General features: G+C 42.9%; 1 protein-coding gene across 4 annotated transcripts in view; it reads left to right on the top strand.

The window, feature by feature from the left end:
• Nucleotides 1-18,922, top strand: part of WDR19 (WD repeat domain 19) — a 126,029-nt gene that overhangs the window by 41,880 nt on the left and 65,227 nt on the right. For all 4 annotated transcript variants that reach the window (XR_012158692.2, XM_073342265.2, XM_073342266.2 and 1 more), the window contains exons 11-16: nt 609-781; nt 872-986; nt 1,827-1,933; nt 2,419-2,541; nt 9,398-9,547; nt 10,269-10,416. Coding sequence is in view for 3 of the 4 variants with exons in the window: in XM_073342265.2 (XP_073198366.2) it covers nt 609-781; nt 872-986; nt 1,827-1,933; nt 2,419-2,541; nt 9,398-9,547; nt 10,269-10,416 (816 nt within the window). In the remaining variant the exon portion in view is untranslated. The remainder of the gene's footprint in view (nt 1-608; nt 782-871; nt 987-1,826; nt 1,934-2,418; nt 2,542-9,397; nt 9,548-10,268; nt 10,417-18,922) is intronic.

Below are 18,922 nucleotides of genomic sequence, written 5' to 3'. Positions count from 1 at the left end.
TGTTCTCACGTTGTGGTGACGTTGTAAATAAGAAGAGGGAAGCATTATCTCCTGTAAATGTAAACAGACTTGTTTGTCTTAGTGATTGGCTGAACAAGAAGTAGAATTGAATGGACCTGTAGGCTCTGAAGTTTTACATTGTTTTGTTTTTGTGTGCAGTTATGTAACAACAACAAAAAAATCTACATTTGTAAGTTGCACTTTCATGACACTACTTTATATGAGGTGAATTGAAAAATACTATTTATTTTGCTTATTTTTTACAGTGCAAATATTTGTAATCAAGAATAATATACACTTTGATTTCAGTTACAAGACAGAATACAATATATATGAAAATGTAGAAAAACATCCAAAATATTTAATAAATTTCAATTGGTATTCTATTGTTTAACAGTGTGATTAAAACTGCGATTAATTGCGATTAATTTTTTTGAGTTAATTGCATGAGTTAACTGCGATTAATCAACAGCCCTAGAAAAAATATTCTTAAGTAATGAAACTTCGACATGGTCACATTTTTTAAAAACAATAGAATTGTTTGTGGGTTTCACTGACAACCAAGTAGCTATTTTTGTTGTTGTAGTAAAAGCTTGTCAATATTTTAGGTCTAGATCACCTGGCTTGGACAGATGATGGACAGTTGTTGGCAGTGTCTACACAAAGAGGTTCACTTCACGTCTTCTTGACAAAGCTTCCAATCCTTGGAGATGCTTGCGGCACACGGATTGCGTACCTCACTTCTCTTCTTGAAGTTACTGTGGCCAATCATGTTGAAGGAGTATGCTAGCCTATTAATTTTTCACTTAATTTAGGTGTAACTTTTAAATAAGTAATAACAATGAGAAAATTTGGTATGATTTTCTCATAGGAGCTACCAATCACAGTTTCTGTTGAAGTGGAGCCAAACTTTGTTGCTGTAGGTCTTTATCATTTGGCTGTAGGAATGAATAATCGTGCTTGGTTTTATGTACTTGGAGAGAATAGTAAGTATGACTGTAGTTCTCTTATCTTAAAGTATCATATCAACCATTATCTGCAAAATATATGTCCATTTTATAAAATAGGTGTTTTGTTTAACTCTTCTAATATCCTACTTAGTGCAAGGTGTTGTTATTGTATAATCTCATGGGACACCAAAATTCAGGACTGCACATTGGATTCCCAGAATTTGGATTAGTACAAACAAGACATTGTGGAGGCAATTAGAACAAAAATTCAGGGTTCCCAGGATTGGATGAAGCCTTTTATTCTTTATGTCATCAGGTCAAACGCAGCTCATGCTGCCTGAAAGTCACTTCCAGATGAAGGTTGTTTGGCTTATGTAAAATTAGTTAATGGTCTCAGTTGATATTGGCAGTCCTAACAGAGAGGCTGAGGCTAAACTATTCTCAAATTCCTAGCGGTGTTCCCTCCAGAGTTTAGATGGATTGGTGGGCAGAGTGGAAAAGTTTGTGCTATACCTGTTTTTTTAGGCAACAGACTTAAGTCTCGGTACTTGTCAATCCAACATCTTTTATGAATAAAAAGATTACTCTAAAGGGAAAAAGGTCCAGCATAGATGGACTAACTGTAGGTTAGTGAGGTTTTGTTGGGGAAAGAGGGTCCCTTTTAACCCTTAGTAACATAAGGATGCAACTGCTGTCTCATAGTCTCCCATGTTTCTGTCAAGAGTTCCTCCTACTTCTCCACATTTTACTCCCCTGCCTATAATAATTAGATTATTATGAATTACTCAGGTAGGTAGGAAGAACACAAAATGGACCATGCACAATTTCTTTTTTATTTTTTTTTTTTGCCCCTTCCCTTCCCCTTAAATTCTGTAGGTGTAAAAAAGCTTAAAGACATGGAGTATCTGGGGACAGTAACCAGTATATGTCTTAATTCTGACTATGCTGCTGCACTCTTTGAGGGTAAAGTCCAGTTGCATATGGTAAGTATACATAAGATTTTGAACTCTGAAAGGCCAGCTGAACTGAGGTGGCAATAGACTGAGGAAGAAATTGTGAGTCCTAATGATAGCAAAATTGGTCTGAGTGGAAGTTAGGTGCTGAGTGGGTGAGGAGATGTAACTAACTGAGGTAGAGTTTAAAACCTTCCAAAAAAGTATTTTAGTAGCAAACATGAGAACAACAACTGAGTTACAGGTGGCTTGCAGAAGTGTACATTCTGTCTTGAAGTGGCAGTGGATGAGAAGAAAGTTCTAGCTTATGAGGTGTTTAACAAGCTTTCTTTGGAAGCTCTGTATGAGGTCTTAGGGGAGCAGCTAGTGGTTTATAAGTGGTACATATGAAAGGGCAAATCTGAGCTAGTTATAACAACTAAGGTAATGCCTTAGTGTCAGTTTCATACAGACAAAATTCATTAATATCTCACTAGTGGTGGTGATTTTAGTTTTGCTTATTCCTTATACTTTAGATAGAAGGTGAAAGTTTGGATGCTCTGGAAGAACGAGAGACTCGACTTTTCCCAGCGGTGGATGATAAATGTCGAATCTTGTGCCATGCTCTTACTGGTGATTTCCTCATCTATGGTACAGATGTAAGTATATTACTTGTTTCAAATTCTTCTTAGATTCAATAAGTTTCTGGTTTTGATTACTTGGACTATTTCTCTTCATACAATAGGCATAAAGTGTATGGTTCTGCTATGCAATGTACCAAGACTTACTTTGTATGCAAGCTATATTTTAGGCAAACAGAGACAAAATTTTAGCCAGCTTCCTGAATTATTTAGGTCTGTGTGTGATGCAGTTGCACTGGCACATTACAATGGTTCAGTTGGTTTTGGTTGATGCTCAGCTTCGTAACTTAAGGCCAAGTCCTGCTTTCATTGAAGTCATTGTCAAAACTGCTATTGAATTTATTATTACACTGGTGCCCAGGGGTATCTATCAAGGATTAGGTCTCCATTGTGCTAGGAGCCTTACAACTTGCAGGAAGAAGATAACCTAGATTATGAGGAACTATTATGTGACAACTGCATAGGAGTATCATCCACCACATGCCGTCTCCTTTACAAACATAAAGGCACAGTTTCTGCCTCCAACAGCTCACAGTCTAAAAAGATACACAGAGTGGAGGGATTAACAGGTGCCCTCTGGGGCACCTGGCATTGGCCACTGTCAGAAGACAGGATACTGGGCTAAATAGACCTTTGTTATGTTCTTATGTTACCACGGTAATGATTAGCCACATCCTAACCTATAAAATTATTTTTAGTTTGTTTGGCTTTGTTTATAAATTGTCTGTATATCTAGAGTTGCCCCTCAACCTTGCATTATTAATGAGAGAGTTTCTTGTAGACATTGCTTTAGAAGTGTGTCTTCACGATGTGTTACCCCCCAAAATCAGACTCCCTGCAGTGGCTTGCCTATATCAGTAAATCAGGTTCTCAATTTGTCTGGTTTTGGTAGGTGAAAGGAGGTGAGCCACCCTAAAGGAATTGCCAAGATTTTACCAGAGGTTTTTCCCCTCTGACCTTTGGAAAACTCCCCAGAACAGGCTAACTCTGTTGACCTTTGGGAGTACACAGATACAGCTATCCACTCAAAGGATTGACACTCGGGCGTAAGTTTTGAAAACAAAAATATTCTTTATTTAATGTATCAATGTTCCTCTGATACAATAAATCTTAAAAGCATATATAAACAAAACAAAACACAAATTCTGTTAGCAAAAGTATACACATCAAAGTATCCAATACTGTACTACCATCCAACTGGAAATATATTTAAGTGGTTACATTCTACATGCAGTGATCAGTCACATGTAGGATGCTGAAAGCAAGTTCTTACTTAAATATTAAAACTGTATACATAGTAACAAACATACATACACAAACATCCAACTTTATTATCTCAGGCATTCAGATTCATATATCCTATTTTCTCCTTATACCATGGTCGTCATGCTTACTTTTCCGCAGTCTTCTTCCCCTCAGATCCATCAAATGGTCCTTCTGTTCTGTCATAGCTACTTCTTAGCTGCTGCTGCTGTCTTTGCTTCTCTGCTACTGACTCTGTAACCCACACACCTCCTGGGTGTGGTGTTTTGTCCCATCTAGTGGCACCAAGGTCTCTTAGAGAGAGAGATAAAATGAGTCTGCTCTACAGCCTTAGCTAACAGCTAGTTCGCTTTTAGCTCATTCAGTAGAGGCTCATGCACTAAGCTCTAGAGGTCCCAGGTTCTATCCCTTCTGTCTACTTTACACCTCTGCATGATTGCTTGGTCTGCCACAACAGCTCCCTAGCCCTGTTCTTCCCTTCTTTAGTGATTTCAGCTCTCTTCCTGCTTCTTCTGACTTCTCCTGCTGACAAACTCTCTTCCTTCTGCTCTCTCATTCCAATGTCTCTGACAATGACCAACACACACACTCAAGCATCTCAGCTTTCTGCCTTATACACGCTTTTTGGCCTATTCTGATTGGTTACTTCCTCAGTCCTTCTTGTTAGCATACCTATCCTCCATTCATCTTTAAGCCTACTCTGATTGGTCTGTTCTTATAACCCAATCACAGCTGCTAAATGCATCTATCAATCAACGCTGGATGTGGTTGAAAACCTGTGCCATGCTCAACTGACCCCTCCCTTCAAGTTTTGTAGTGACCTTTATCTCACCGCAGCCTGCCAGTTTGCTATAGGCCAAATTGGTCCAAGACCACCATTTACTCTGGCTGTGATTACCTGTTACCACCATCTTGTTGTCCCTGGCTGTAACCACTTAAAACTGCCTTTCTTAGTTATTAAACCCTTATAACTATGAACACTTATACATTTATATGCATCTTAACATTAGGATTCACTGTTACCACTCCAATTTTTACTAATTTAAATAAGTTTAATTTTGATTCCTCCCTTGCTTCAGCTAGTGATGGCAGGGCAATGTTCTTAATGCTGTATTCCTTACTGTAGTACGGTAGGCACTCACCGCCATGGCGTCTCCTGCTGTTGTCTGGGAATTAGCTCAGTTCCAGCCTCGGAGTGCCTCCTGCAGGCTGGTGTCTTTCTACCAGTGCCTGCTTCATCCTGCTCTCCACCACTTATCGCACTTCAGCCCCCGCGTTCCTCCCGGACTCCGGTGCCCCGTACCTTGGGGTGCTGCCTCTCAGCAGTGCCCCCACACTCTGGGTCTCCCCTACCTAGGGAATCCCAATCCCCTCATCCCACCTTGCCTCAGTGACCCACTGCCAGTCCTCATCTAGCCCCTTTCCTCAGGGCAAACTGCAGTCTGAAGTGGCCACTCATCAGCAAGGGGGTTTACCTGCTGCCTTTCCAGCCCCAGCTGCCTCCCTGCAGCCCTAGTACCTCCCCTGCCCTTTAGCAAGGCCTCATCCTGGGGACTCACCAGACCAGAGCTCCTCAGCTCTGCCTGCCTTTCCCCAGCCCTGCTCTGCCTCAGGTACCCTGCTTGATCTCCCAGGCAACCTGGTCCTCTCTGCTCCTCAGCTGGAGCAAGAGTGTCCTCTCACTCCCTCAGTCTGCCCTTTTATCAGGGTCAGCTGGATCCTAATTGGGTGTGGCCACCCAACCAGCCTCCCTTGGCTGCTTTTAACCCCTTCTTAACTGGAGTGGAGTGACTGCCCCACTACACTTACACAGAATAGAGCAGCTGAAAAATCTCTTTTATCAGAGGGATTTGAATTAAGAGAGGGTGGTGGTTTTGAGGACAAGCTCATGAAATGCATTTAATATGTTGGGAGTGATGGGAAATGGAGTTTTGAGAAAGTTCTGAGTGAGAAAGTTCTGAGTACATACAGTGTGTGAAGGCTGACATCATTGGTGGACGGTAAGAAATGGAAGAAGCACCTTTGAAAAATGAATGAAGTGATAAACAGCCACACATCATTATCTGGGCTGGCATCAGGTATATGAAAACCAAAGGATGTGTTGGCACAACCCACAACTTCCTCACAATTTTTAATGTAAGTTTTTGAACAGAAGTCTAGAAACTAGAATAACCAAGATGATCAGGCAGAGAGATGAGAGAAATTACAAGCAGTAGAAAGAAAAATTGTCTGGCAGTTGTATGAATTGTTTTCTTTAGAAGATTATTCTGGACTCATCAAGAATGAGTAGATTTGGATTTTTATCCACTGGTATTTTTTAATGTATGTGCTATACTCTTGCTGTGTGGCTGTAGCTCATCATCATAATAGCAGATGTTGTGCATCTGGGGTTAAACTTCATTTCAGACTAGCAGCCAGCACAGAGATGATATACTTGTCTTCCAAGAAGAAGTTTTAACCATATAACTAACTAGAACTCATATGGAACGGGTCCCATATGAGGAGAGATTAAAGAGGCTAGGACTTTTCAGCTTGGAAAAGAGGAGACTAAGCGGGGGGGATATGATAGAGGTATATAAAATCATGAGTGGTGTAGAGAAAGTAAATAAGGAAAAGTTTATTTACTTGTTCCCATAATATAAGAACTGGGGGCCACCAAATAGAATTAATGGGCAGCAGGTTTAAAACAATTTAAAGGAAGTTCTTCTTCACACAGCGCACAGTCAACCTGTGAAACTCCTTGCCTGAGGAGGCTGTGAAGGCTAGGACTATAACAGGGTTTAAAAGAGAACTGGATAAATTCATGGAGGTTCAGTCCATTAATGGCTATTAGCCAGGATGGGTAAGGAATGGTATCCCTACCCTCTGTTTGTCAGAGGATGGAGATGGATGACAGGAGAGAGATGACTTGATCATTACCTGTTAGAAAGAAAAGGAGTACTTGTGGCACCTTAGAGACTAACCAATTTATTTGAGCATGAGCTTTCGTGAGCTACAACTCACTTCATCGGATGCATACCGTGGAAACTGCAGCAGACATTATATACACACAGGGATCATGAAACAATACCTCCTCCCACCCCACTGTCCTGCTGGTAATAGCTTATCTAAAGTGATCATCAAGTTGGGCCATTTCCAGCACAAATCCAGGTTTTCTCACCCTCCACCCCCCCCACACACAAACTCACTCTCCTGCTGGTAATAGCCCATCCAAAGTGACAACTCTCTTCACAATGTGTATGATAATCAAGGTGGGCCATTTCCTGCACAAATCCAGGTTTTCTCACCCCCCTCCAAAAACCACACACACAAACTCACTCTCCTGCTGGTAATAGCTCATCCAAAGTGACCACTCTCCCTACAATGTACATGATAATCAAGGTGGGCCATTTCCAGCACAAATCCAGGTTTTCTCACCCCCCCCCCCCCCCACTAACACGGCTGTTACTCTATTACCTGTTAGGTTCGCTCCCTCTGGGACACCTGGTATTGGCCACTGTCGTTAGACAGGATACTGGGCTGGATGGACCGTTGGTCTGACCCAGTAGGGCCATTCTTATGTTCTCATGTAGAATATGCACTCTTTCAGAAACCTCTTTTTTTTCTTTCCTCAAATCTTACCTGCTGGTTCAAAAACCCTGGTGTCAACCACAGTTGGAATTTTTGCAAGACTGTAGACAAGGTTTAAGACAGTAAAACTACAACATGTCTCTCTGAGTCAAGTTGTTTCTGACATTTATATAACTTCCCTTTAAAACATCATGTGCAGTTGTTAGTACATTTTAAAACTGTCAGAAGAGCTTCTGTTCCTTTATTTTATAGTAGTGATATTATTTCCACTGTAAACCATAAAGTAAATAATTTTCTTGTTCAATTTATCAAAGAAAAAGTTTTGAAAATGTACAACCTTTTGGCCAGTTAATGGTTCAGTAGAACATTCTGTTGTGCTGTAAAAGACCTTTGGGTGAGATGTTAGAGCTTCAGTATCCCATGGGCTCAAACCTTCGATATGATGATCACTTTCTGTGGGGTTTTGAATACCTTCCACTGCTACTGATTTCAATGGAAGTTCAGGGTACAAAGTACTTCAAAGGATTGAGCCCTTAATTACTCTACATAAGATGCTATGCGGGATTTCCAAAGGAAAGGTAGCATTTCAGTCTCCAACACCATCATTGGCTTAGTAACATAGTTAAAAAGCTCATTAGTGATTTTTGCAATTAATTATTGGGCTTTTTGGTTATTTCATTTTTTTAAATTATTTTTTCTAAGACGTTACTGATTTAATATAAGATACTGAATTCACAGCTGAACAATGGGGTGTGTAAGAGTTTTACAATTGGCTATTTTGTGTGATTTTTAAAATATCTTCTGTACATATAAGAGGAAAATGGAAAGAATCCCTAAAAGATTTCTCCATATTAAAATATAGCATTAATTAAATAACTAATTCACTTTTTTTCTAAGGTAGGTACACAGATTTTAAGAGCATCACACTTGCTATATGGAGACAGAGACAAATTTGATAGCTCTGGATACTACATGCTAAGCCCTTCTCTCTAGAGCAGCTTTTCTCAAACTGTGGGTTGGGACCCCAGGGTGGGTCAGGAACGCAAAATCTGAGCTCCACCCACCAGGGCTGAAGTCCTCAAGCTTCGGCACCCGCTAGGATGGCAGGGCTTGGGCTTTGGCCCCCCAGCCTGGGGTGCTGGGGCTCGGGCTTCGATCCCCTTTCCTGGGATCGTGTAGTAATTTTTGTTGTCAGAGGGGGGTCATGGTGCAATGAAGTTTGAGAAACCCTGCTCTAGAGAGCCATCCAATTCTCTCTGCTTCCAGAACGGTATAGAATGTAGCAGACCTTCGTCTGCAGACCATGGGCACAGGGAAATCTCTCATTTTTTCTCCAGCACTTTTCTAAACTCATATTCCACTTCTAGATGGTTTTTGATCCATTTGGCTCAGAATTCTAAATATTTGAGAGGGGGATAAATTTCTTTGAGCTGATTTTGCAGCTTTCCCTTGCTACAGCGCTGCGTGGGGGGGGGGGGGAATGCTCAGCCAAGGGACTAGAGATAAAGTGTTTTTTCTGCTCCTCTGTTCTACCAGAGTATATTGAAGAGTACTTTTGCCTCTTTGGCAACCAGGAGAACACATTCACACAGGAATCAAGGTTGCCTCAAAAAATGCCCTAGATTCTCCTGTCATCCCCCCCAGAGCAGCTTCCAATGGGGAAAAGAAGGCCAAAGACACTGCAATTGCTCTTCCTTAAATACTCCTTACGCTTAGCACTCCAAGATAGGACAAACCAAAATGGAGTAACATTAGAGTGACTCCATCAAAAAGAATTACCTCAACATTGTTTATATTATACACTGGACCCTTGCTAGAACACGTGTCTATATAGCGCAGATTCGCATATAACGTGGTTGCGGCCATGGATCCCAAATTTAATTACTTTAATTGCAATTCATTTTAACGTAGTCCCGCTATAATGCGGTCCCTGCGTTAACGCTGTACCGTGCATGGATCCCAAATCCCGTGTTCTAGCGAGGGTCCAGTGTAGTTACTTGTGTAGTACCAGTATTCTGATTGTTCTATTATTTGTTATTAGACAGGTGTTATTCACTATTTCTACATTGAAGACTGGCAATACGTGAATGAATATCGGCATCCTGTCAGTGTGAGAAAAATCTTTCCAGACCCCAATGGAACCAGATTGGTTTTCATTGATGACAAAAGTGATGGCTTTGTGTATTACCCAGTAAGTCAATTCAGGACATTCATTCCACTTTACTTACAAGCAGAGTTCTCTGTAAGTTATTTCTACTCATGGTGTGTTTTATCACAGCATAAAGAAACATGTGCCAATTGGACTGATTTGCCACCCAAAAAAAAAAGTGAGGTGGCAGAGGGAATAGCCTAGTGATAATATAGGGACATAGAATCTCCACACCAGATCAGACCAAGCTTGCCCGTGGAAAAAATTTCTTCTTAACCCCAGGCAGTTGGTTTACGTACTGTTTATAATTACTTTATCTTATCTAATGTTACTGTGTATTTTCTCATTATCCATATTAATGTCTCATTTTTAAGCCTGTTATGCTCTTGGACTCAACATCTGAAGCAGAGAGTTCCATAGACAAATGTGTGTTGTGTAGTAATAAAATTTGTATTAGTTATAAATGTACTTCACTGTGCCCCCTTGTTCTTGTCTTATAAGAAAGGCAAATGAGGAGAACGCAGTTTACCTTCTTAATAACATTCATTATTCATCTTCTCTCTAAACTAAATAATTCTACTATTCCCAGTTTCTACCCATATAAAAGTCTTCTAATGTCCTCAGTAATTTTCATTGCCCAGTTCTGGACCACTTATTCCTTTTACATCTTTTTTGAGATGGGTGACCAGAACTGATCACACTATTCAATGTGTCTCATTTGCTTTCTGCTTACTAAATAATTTTACATTACTATTTTTTGTAGGTAAATGATGGTGTTCATGAGATCCCAAATTTTCCACCAACCATTAAAGGCATTCTGTGGGAAAATTGGCCAATAGATAAAGGTGTATTTGCTGCTTACGATGATGATAAAATATATACTTATGTCTTCCATAAGGATACCATACAAGGTACTGTAAATACTTTAGTTAATCTTATTAGCTGTCTGACATTTCATGGCAATTAAAGTTAGAACATGTTAGACAATAATATTAAATATTGCCTTTTAATTTGTATTTTCATGTGAATTTGCTGCATGTCAATAATAGTACTGCTACTGGTAAGTATTGGCCACCACAGAGCAGGCAGATACTGTGCAAGTTTCTCCACACAGCTCCCACAAGGCATTTCAGTCCTAACCTGCAGATTTCCTACTACTCTAGTCCATGGCCTTTAGCCTGCAAGTTATGTTGAATATTTGTGAGAAATGTCTGCTGGGAACAGGATCACAAAACTCATTTCAGTTTTAAGCAGAATTTTAATCGAGGTCATCTAGTGTAGTGGTTCTCAACTAAGCGTATGTCTACACTACGAAATTAGGTTAAATTTATAGAAGTTGATTTTTTAGAAAGTGATTTTATACAGTCGATTGTGTGTCCCCACACTAATGCACTAAGCGCATTAAGTTGGCAGAGTGCGTCCACAGTACCGAGGCTAGCGTCGACCTTCGGAGCATTGCACTGTGGTTAGCTATCCCACAGTTCCTGCAGTCTCCACCGCCCATTGGAATTCTGGGTTAAGCTCCCAATGCCTGATGGGACAAAAACATTGTCGCAGGTGGTTTTGGGTACATGTCGTCAGTCGCCCTTCCCTCCGTGAAAACAACAGCAGACAATCGTTTCACGCCTTTTTTCCGTGCGGGCACCATACTGCTTTCAGCAGACAGTGCAGTAAGTCTGCAAACCATAGTCGTCACTGAACGACCACTTCCGCTGGCACTCTGCTCTCCTGGTGGTCTCGCAGGGCCGCTTCCGCTGCAACTCTGCTCGGCTTCTCTTGGCTCGCCATACCCCGGCAAGCGTGCAGCCTGCTCAGCTGTTGTGTCCTGGCAGCAGACAGTGCAGTAGGTCTGCAAAACTGGTCATCGAATCACCGCTTCCCCTGCAACTCTGCTCTCCTGTAGACGCCATACCACAGCAAGCATGGAGCCCGCTCAGATAACTGTGGCAGTTATGAGCATTGTAAACAGCATGGTGACGAGAGCAATGAGGACATGGACACAGACTTCTCTCAAAGCATGGGCCCCGGCAGTTTGGCCATCCTGGTGGCAATGGGGCAGGTTCATGCCATGGAACGCCGATTCTGGGCCGTGAAACAAGCACAGACTGGTGGGACCGCATAGTGTTGCAGGTCTGGGATGATTCCCAGTGGCTGTGAAACTTTCGCACGCGTAAGGGCACTTCCATGAAACTTTGTGACTTGCTTTCCCCTGCCCTGAAGCGCAAGCATACCAAAATGAGAGCAGTCATCACAGTTCACAAGCGAGTGGCAATAGCCCTCTGGAAGCTTGCCACACCAGGCAGTTACCGGTCAGTTGGGAATCAATTTGGAGTGGGCAAATCTACTGTGGGAGTTGCTGTGATCCAAGTAGCCAACGCAATCACTGAGCTGATGCTATCAAGGGTAGTGACTCTGGGAAATGTGCAGGTCATAGTGGATGGCTTTGCTGCAGTGGGATTCCCTAACTGTGGTGGGGCGATAGACGGAACACATATCCCTATCTTGGGACCGGACCACCAAGGCAGCCAGTACATAAACTGAAAGGGGTACTTTTCAGTGGTGCTGCAAGCACTGGTAGATCACAAGGAACGTTTCACCATCAATGTGGGATGGCCGGAAAAGGTACATGACGCTCACATCTTCAGGAACTCTGGTCTGTATGAACAGCTCCAGCAAGGGACTTACTTTCCAGACCAGAAAATAACCATTGGGGATGTTGAAATGCCTATCATTATCCTTGGGGACCCAGCCTACCCCTTAATGCCATGGCTCATGAAGCCATACACAGGCACCCTGGACAGTAGTCAGGAGCTGTTCAACTACAGGCTGAGCAAGTGCAGAATGGTGGTAGAATGTACAGTCTAAACGCTTAAAAGCGCGTTGGCACAGTTTACTGACTCAGTTAGACCTCAGCGAAACCAATATTCCCATTGTTATTACTGCTTGCTGTGTACTCCACAATATCTGTGAGAGTAAGGGGGAGACATTTATGACAGGGTTGGAAGTTGAGGCAAATGGCCTGGCCGCTGATTACACACAGCCAGACACCAGGATGGTTAGAAGAGCACAGCCAGGCACGCTGCGCATCAGAGAAGCTTTGAAAACCGGTTTCATGGCTGACCAGGCTACAGTGTGATAGTTCTGTTTGTTTCTCCTTGATGAAAACCTGCCCCCTTGGTTCACTCTACTTTTCTGTAAGCCAACTGCCCTCCCCTCCCCACTTCGATCACTGCTTGCAGAGGCAATAAAGTTATTGTTGTTTCAAATTCATGCATTCTTTATTAATTCATCACACAAATAGGGGGATAACTGCCAAGGTAGCCCGAGAGGGGTGGGGGAGGAGGGCAGCACCGGGTGGGGTGGGGGAAGAGGGAAGGACAAGGCCACACTGCACTTCAAAACGTTTTGAATGCCAGCCTTCTGTTGCTTGGGCAGTCCTCTGGGGTGGAGTGGTTGGGAGCCCGGAGGGCCGGCCCCCCGCCCTCCCGCATTCTTGGGTATCTGGGTGAGGAGGCTATGGAACTTGCGGAGGAGGACGGTTGGTTACACAGGGGCTGCAGTGGCAGTCTGTGCCTTTCCTGCACCTCAACCATACAATGGAGCATATCAGTTTAATCCTCCAGTAGCTTCAGCATTGCATCCTGCCTCCTCTCATCATGCTGCCGCCACCTTTCCTCTTGATCCTGCCATCTCTCCTGTTGCTCCCACTTTCTGTCATTGCGTTCATTTTGTGCTTTCCTGGACTCTGCCATTGTCTGCCTCCACACGTTCTGCTGGGCTCTTTCAGTTTGGGTGGACTGCATGAGCTCAGAGAACATTTAATTGCAAGTGTGGTTTTTTTGCCTCCTTATCTGCGCTAGCCTCTGGGACGGAGATGCTAGTGGCAGCGTTTAAACATTTGCAGCTGCAGGAGATAAAAAAGGGAGAGTAAAATTGAAAAAGACACATTGGCCATTTAAAAGGAGGGGCTGATGTTTTCAGGTTAACATGCAGCACAAACCCAGCTAAACCCCGCCCCCACCAAATTCTCTGGGATGATTGCTTCACGCCTCACCCCACCGCGTGGCTAACAGCGGGGATGATTTCTTTTCAGCCACAGGCAAACAGCGCAGCAGGAACGGCCACCTCTGAATGTTCCCTTAATAAAATTCCCCTATTTCAACCAGGTGACCATGAATGATATCACTCTCCTGAGGATAACACAGAGAGATAAAGAACGGATGTTGCTTGAATGCCAGCAAACACTGGGACCACACGCTGCCACGCTTTCTTATGCAATGATTCCAGACTATGTACTACTGGCCTGCTGTGGTAAAGTGTCCTACCATGGAGGATGCAATAAGGCTGCCCTCCCCAGAAACCTTTTGCAAAGGCTTTGGGAGTACCTCCAACAGCTTCATGGAGATGTCCTTGGAGGATTTCCGCTCCATCCCCAGACACGTTAACAGACTTTTCCAGTAGCTGTACTGGCTGCGAATGCATCCCAATTCTTCAGGGCAAATTAATCATTAATCGTGCTTGCTTTTAAACCGTGGATTATATTTACAAAGGTACACTCACCAGAGGTGTCTTCTCCGCCTTCAAGGTCCGGGAGTCCGGGTTGGGAGGGTACTGTCTCCAGGGTGATAAACAGTTCCTAGCTGTCGGGGAGAACAGTTTTTCCTCTTGCCTGGTGTGCACTATCTTCAACCTCCCCCTCCTCCTCATCTTCCTCATCCTCAAAATCCTCATCCCTGTTGCGTGAAACTTCCTTGCAGGACTCCACGTACAGGTGTGGGGTAGTTGTAGGGGCACCCCCTAGAATTGCATGCAGCTCATCATACAAGCGGCATGTCTGGGGCTCTGACCCCGAGCGGGCGTTTGCATCTTGGGTTTTTTGGTAGGCTTGCCTGAGCTCCTTAAGTTTCACATGGCACTACTGCGGGTCCCTGTGATAGCCTCTGTCCTTCGTGCCCTTGGAGATTTTTTCAAATATTTTGGCATTTCATCTTTTGGAATGGCGTTCTGATAGCACGGATTCATCTCCCCATACAGCGATCAGATCTAGTACCTCCTGTTCTGTCCATGCTGGAGCTCTTTTGTGATTCTGGGACTCCATGATCACCTCTGCTGATGAGATCTGCATGGTCACTTGTGCTGATCAGCTGGCCCAACAGGAAATGAAATTCAAAAGTTCGCGGGGCTTTTCCTGTCTATCTGGCCAGTGCATCCGAGTTGAGAGCGCTGTCCAGAGCGGTCACAATGGAGCACTGTGGGATAGCTCCTGGAGGCCAACTGTTATCATGTCCCTTCTCAGTCTTCCCTTCTACAGACCAAACAACCCAATTTTTTCAATCTTCCCTCATATGTCATGTTTTCTAGACCTTTAATCATTTTTGTTGCTCTTCTGTGGACTTTCACCAATTTGTCCACATCTGTCCTGAAATGTGGTGCCCAGAACTGGACACAGTACTCTAGTTGAGATCTAATCAGTGCTGAGTAGAGCAGAAGAATTACTTTTTGTCTGTCTTACCACACTCCTGCTAATACACCCTGGAATGATGTTTACTTTTTTTGCAACAGTGTGATGTTGTTGACGAATATTTAGCTTGTGATCCACTATGACCCCCAGATTACTTTCTGCAATACTTCTTCCTAGGCAGTCATTTCTCATTTTATGTTCGCGCAACTGATTGTTCCTTTCTAAGTGGAGTACTTTGCATTTGTCTTTATTGATTTTCATCTTATTTACTTCAGACCATTTTTCCAGTTTGTCCAGATCATTTTGAATTTTAATCCTATCCTCCAAAGCACTTGCAAACTCTCCCAGCTTGGTATCATCTGCAAATTTTATAAGTGTACTCTCTATGCCATTATCTAAATCATTGATGAAAATACTGAACAGAACCAGACCCAGAACTGATCCCCACAGGACCGCACTCGTTATGCCCTTCCAGCTTGACACTGAACCACTGATTACTGTCTGGGAACGGTTTTCCAAACAGTTATGCACCCACCTTATAGTAACTCCATTGAGGTAGTATTTCCCTAGTTTGTTTAAGAGAAGGTCATGTGAGACCGTATCAAAAGCCTCACTAAAGTGAAGAAATATCACATCTACCACTTCCCCCGTATCCTCAAGGCTTGTTACCCTGTCAAAGACATCTGTTAGGTTGGTTTGACACAATTTGTTCTTGACAAATTCATGCTGATGGTTACTTATCACCTTATTATCTTCTAGGTGTTTCCAAATTGATTGCTCAGTTATTTGCTCCATTGTCTTTCCAGGTACTGAAGTTAAGATGACTGGTCTGTAATTCCCCAGGTTGTCGTTATTTCTCTGTTTATAGATTGGCACTATATTTGCCCTTTTTCCAGTCCTCTGAAATCTCTCCCATCTTTCATGACTTTTCGAAAATAATTGCTAATGGCTCAGATATCTGCTCGATCAGCTCCTTGAGTATTCTAGAATATATTTCATCAGGCCCTGGTGACCTGAAGACATCAAACTTGTCTAACTAATTTTTACCTTTTTCTTTCCCTATTTTAACCTCTGATCCTACTTCATTTACACTGGCATTCACTATGTTAGATGTCCAGTTGCTACTAAATTTCTTTGGTGAAAACTGAAACACAAATGTAATTTAGCACTTCTGCCATTTCCACATTTTCTGTTGTAGTTTTTCCTCCCTCACTGAGTAATGGGCCTACCCTTGATCTTGTTCTTTCTCTTGCTTCTAATATATCTGTATAATGTTTTTTGTTACCGTTTATGTCTCTAGCTAGTTTAATCTCATTTTTTGCCTTGGCCTTTCTAATTTTGTCCCTGTTTATTTGTTTATATTCATGCTTTGTAATTTGACCTAGTTTCCACTTTTTGTAGGCTTTTTTTCAGTTTTAGATCATTGAAGATTTCCTGGTTAAGAGAGGGTTGTCTCTTGCCATACTTCCGGTCTTTCCTACGCAATGGGATAGATTGAGCTTGTGCCCGTAATGTCTCTTTAAAAAATAACAACTCTGTTGAACTGTTTTCCCCCTTAGACTTGCTTCCCATGGGCTCTTACCTGCCACTCCCTGAGTTTGCTAAAGTCGTCCTTCTTGAAATCCATTATCTTTATTGTGCTGTTTTCCCTCCTACCATTCCTTAGAATCATGAACTCTACCATTTCATGATCGCTTTCACCTAAGCAGCCTTCCACTTTCAAATTCTCAACCAGTTCCTCCCTATTTGTCAAAATCAAATCTAGAACAACCTCTCCCCTAGTAGTTTTCTCCACCTTCTGAAATAAAAAATTGCCTCCAGTACATTCCAAGAACTTGTTGGATAATCTATGCCCTGCCATATTATTTTTCCCAACAAATGTCTGGGTCATTAAAGTCCCCCAATACCAGCACTTCCTGTGCTTTGGATGATTTTGTTAGTTGTTTAAAAAAAGCCTCATCCACGTCATCTTCTTGATAACATGGTCTGTAGTAAACTCCTACATGACATCGCCCTTGTTTTTTACCCCTTTTGTCCTTATCCAGAGACTTTCAACAAGTCTGTCTCCTATTTCCAGCTCAACCTCAGTCCAAGTGTATACATTTTTAATATATAAGGCAACACGACCTCCCTTTTTTCCCTGCCTGTTCTTTCTGAGCAAGCTGTACCCTTCTGTACCAATATTCCAGTCATGCGTATTATCCCATCAGGTCTCTGTGGTGCTAACTATGTCATAGTTGTGTTTATTAACTAGCATTTCAAGTTCTTCCTGCTTATACCTCATACTACTTACTTTAGTGTACAGACATGCAAGACACTGATTTGATTTCCACCCATGTTTTCTCTCATCTCTTCCTTGTCGCTGCTATAACAGCCCATGCTCCCCCCAGATTTTTATAGAAACATGTTAGCTGCTGGTCAAAGCCTCAGTGACTTTTCATTTCCTATTGGCTTAGAAATCACATATTAAAGGTCCAGAGACTGTTAGCCTGGCAGAGTACAGGATATGGGCTACAGTCTCTAGGACATATGGAGCGTGGGGAGGGGGAAGACTGAGCTTTCAATACTTTCTGGTAAGTACAGTTTTTGTTTTTTCTTTCTTTTGATACTCCTTATGGATGTGCAAATGTACATTCTGTAGTATCTCTATCTACCTTACTGAGTTGGGGTGTTTGTGACTGTGCTAAATGTATTAATAAACTGTGTGGATTTACCTCAGCTCCTAGAGTTTTCACCAAGGTTTTCTCCATTGTAGCAACCCAAATCAGGAGTTATGGGATCCTCGTATTCCCATATCTCAATGACTGGCTCAGCAAAACGGTCCAGACATGAAGCCCAGGTTTTAACATCCATGTTGCTTATCCCTCTTTGTTCTCCCTTGGTCAATATCAATGCCAAAAATCAACCTTAAATCTCATGTAATACCTAGACTTTATAGGGGCCACTATCAACTCAGTCTCTGCATAAACCTACCTACCATGGGACAGGTTCCAGACCCTGAAAGAACTCATAACTCGTGTAGTCAACAGTCCTTCAGTCATAGCCAGGACTTTCCTATCCTTCCTGGGACACATGGCCTCATGCATATAAATCTCCATCTTCACTGCCTCCGGATGTGGCTGCAGTTGGTTTACTCACCCAACCATCATGCTGTGGACCTCGTGCTCACAGGCCTCCCCCCCCACACAAACGCGTGGTAATCTCGTCCCTCCACTGGTAGAGGGAACACGTAGGGGTTCCCTTCCCACCCTCGCTCCCCACACAAGACAGTTATCACTAACATATCCCTCCTAGGCTGGGGAGCGCACATGGGTGAATACATGACACAGGAAACATGGACTCTTTGGGTGTCCAGAATGCACACCAACATTCTGGAGCTCTGAGCTGTAAGGATGGCATGTCAGGCCTTTCTCCTGCTCATCCATTCCCATCAGATTCTCATAATGTTGGACAACACTACGACTCTTTGCAACAAACAGGGACACGAGGTTGATGACTCTGTGCTCCGAAGCAGTCACCCTTTGGAACTGGTGCATCACCCACCAGATCATCTTATCTGCAGCCTATCTCCCAGGGGCACACAACATGATTGCAGACTTGCTCAGTACACAGTTCATGATTGACCACGATTGGAAACTTCATGACACCATGGTATAGGACATTTTCAACAAGTGGGGAACTCTGACCAGAGACCTTTTCGCATCCCCAGTGAATAGAAAATGCAGCACATATTGCTCCAGAGGAGGTTCGAGGCACCACTTCAGAGCAATGCTCTCATCCTCTCCTGGTCAGACCAACTCAATTACGTCTTCCCTCCTCTCTAACTCCTACCATGAGTACTACACAAGATCAGACAAGACAGAGCAACAGTCATCCTGATCATCCCCTCCTGGCCCAGACAGTTTTGGTTTCCCAACCTCCTTTGTATGTCTACCTGTCCCCCAATTCCCATCCCT

The sequence above is a fragment of the Lepidochelys kempii genome, chromosome 4, assembly GCF_965140285.1.
Source record: "Lepidochelys kempii isolate rLepKem1 chromosome 4, rLepKem1.hap1, whole genome shotgun sequence".
Lineage (NCBI taxonomy): Eukaryota > Metazoa > Chordata > Testudines > Cheloniidae > Lepidochelys > Lepidochelys kempii.
Note: the sequence above shows the minus strand (reverse complement) of the source record. Positions and strands in the feature narration are given on the sequence as shown.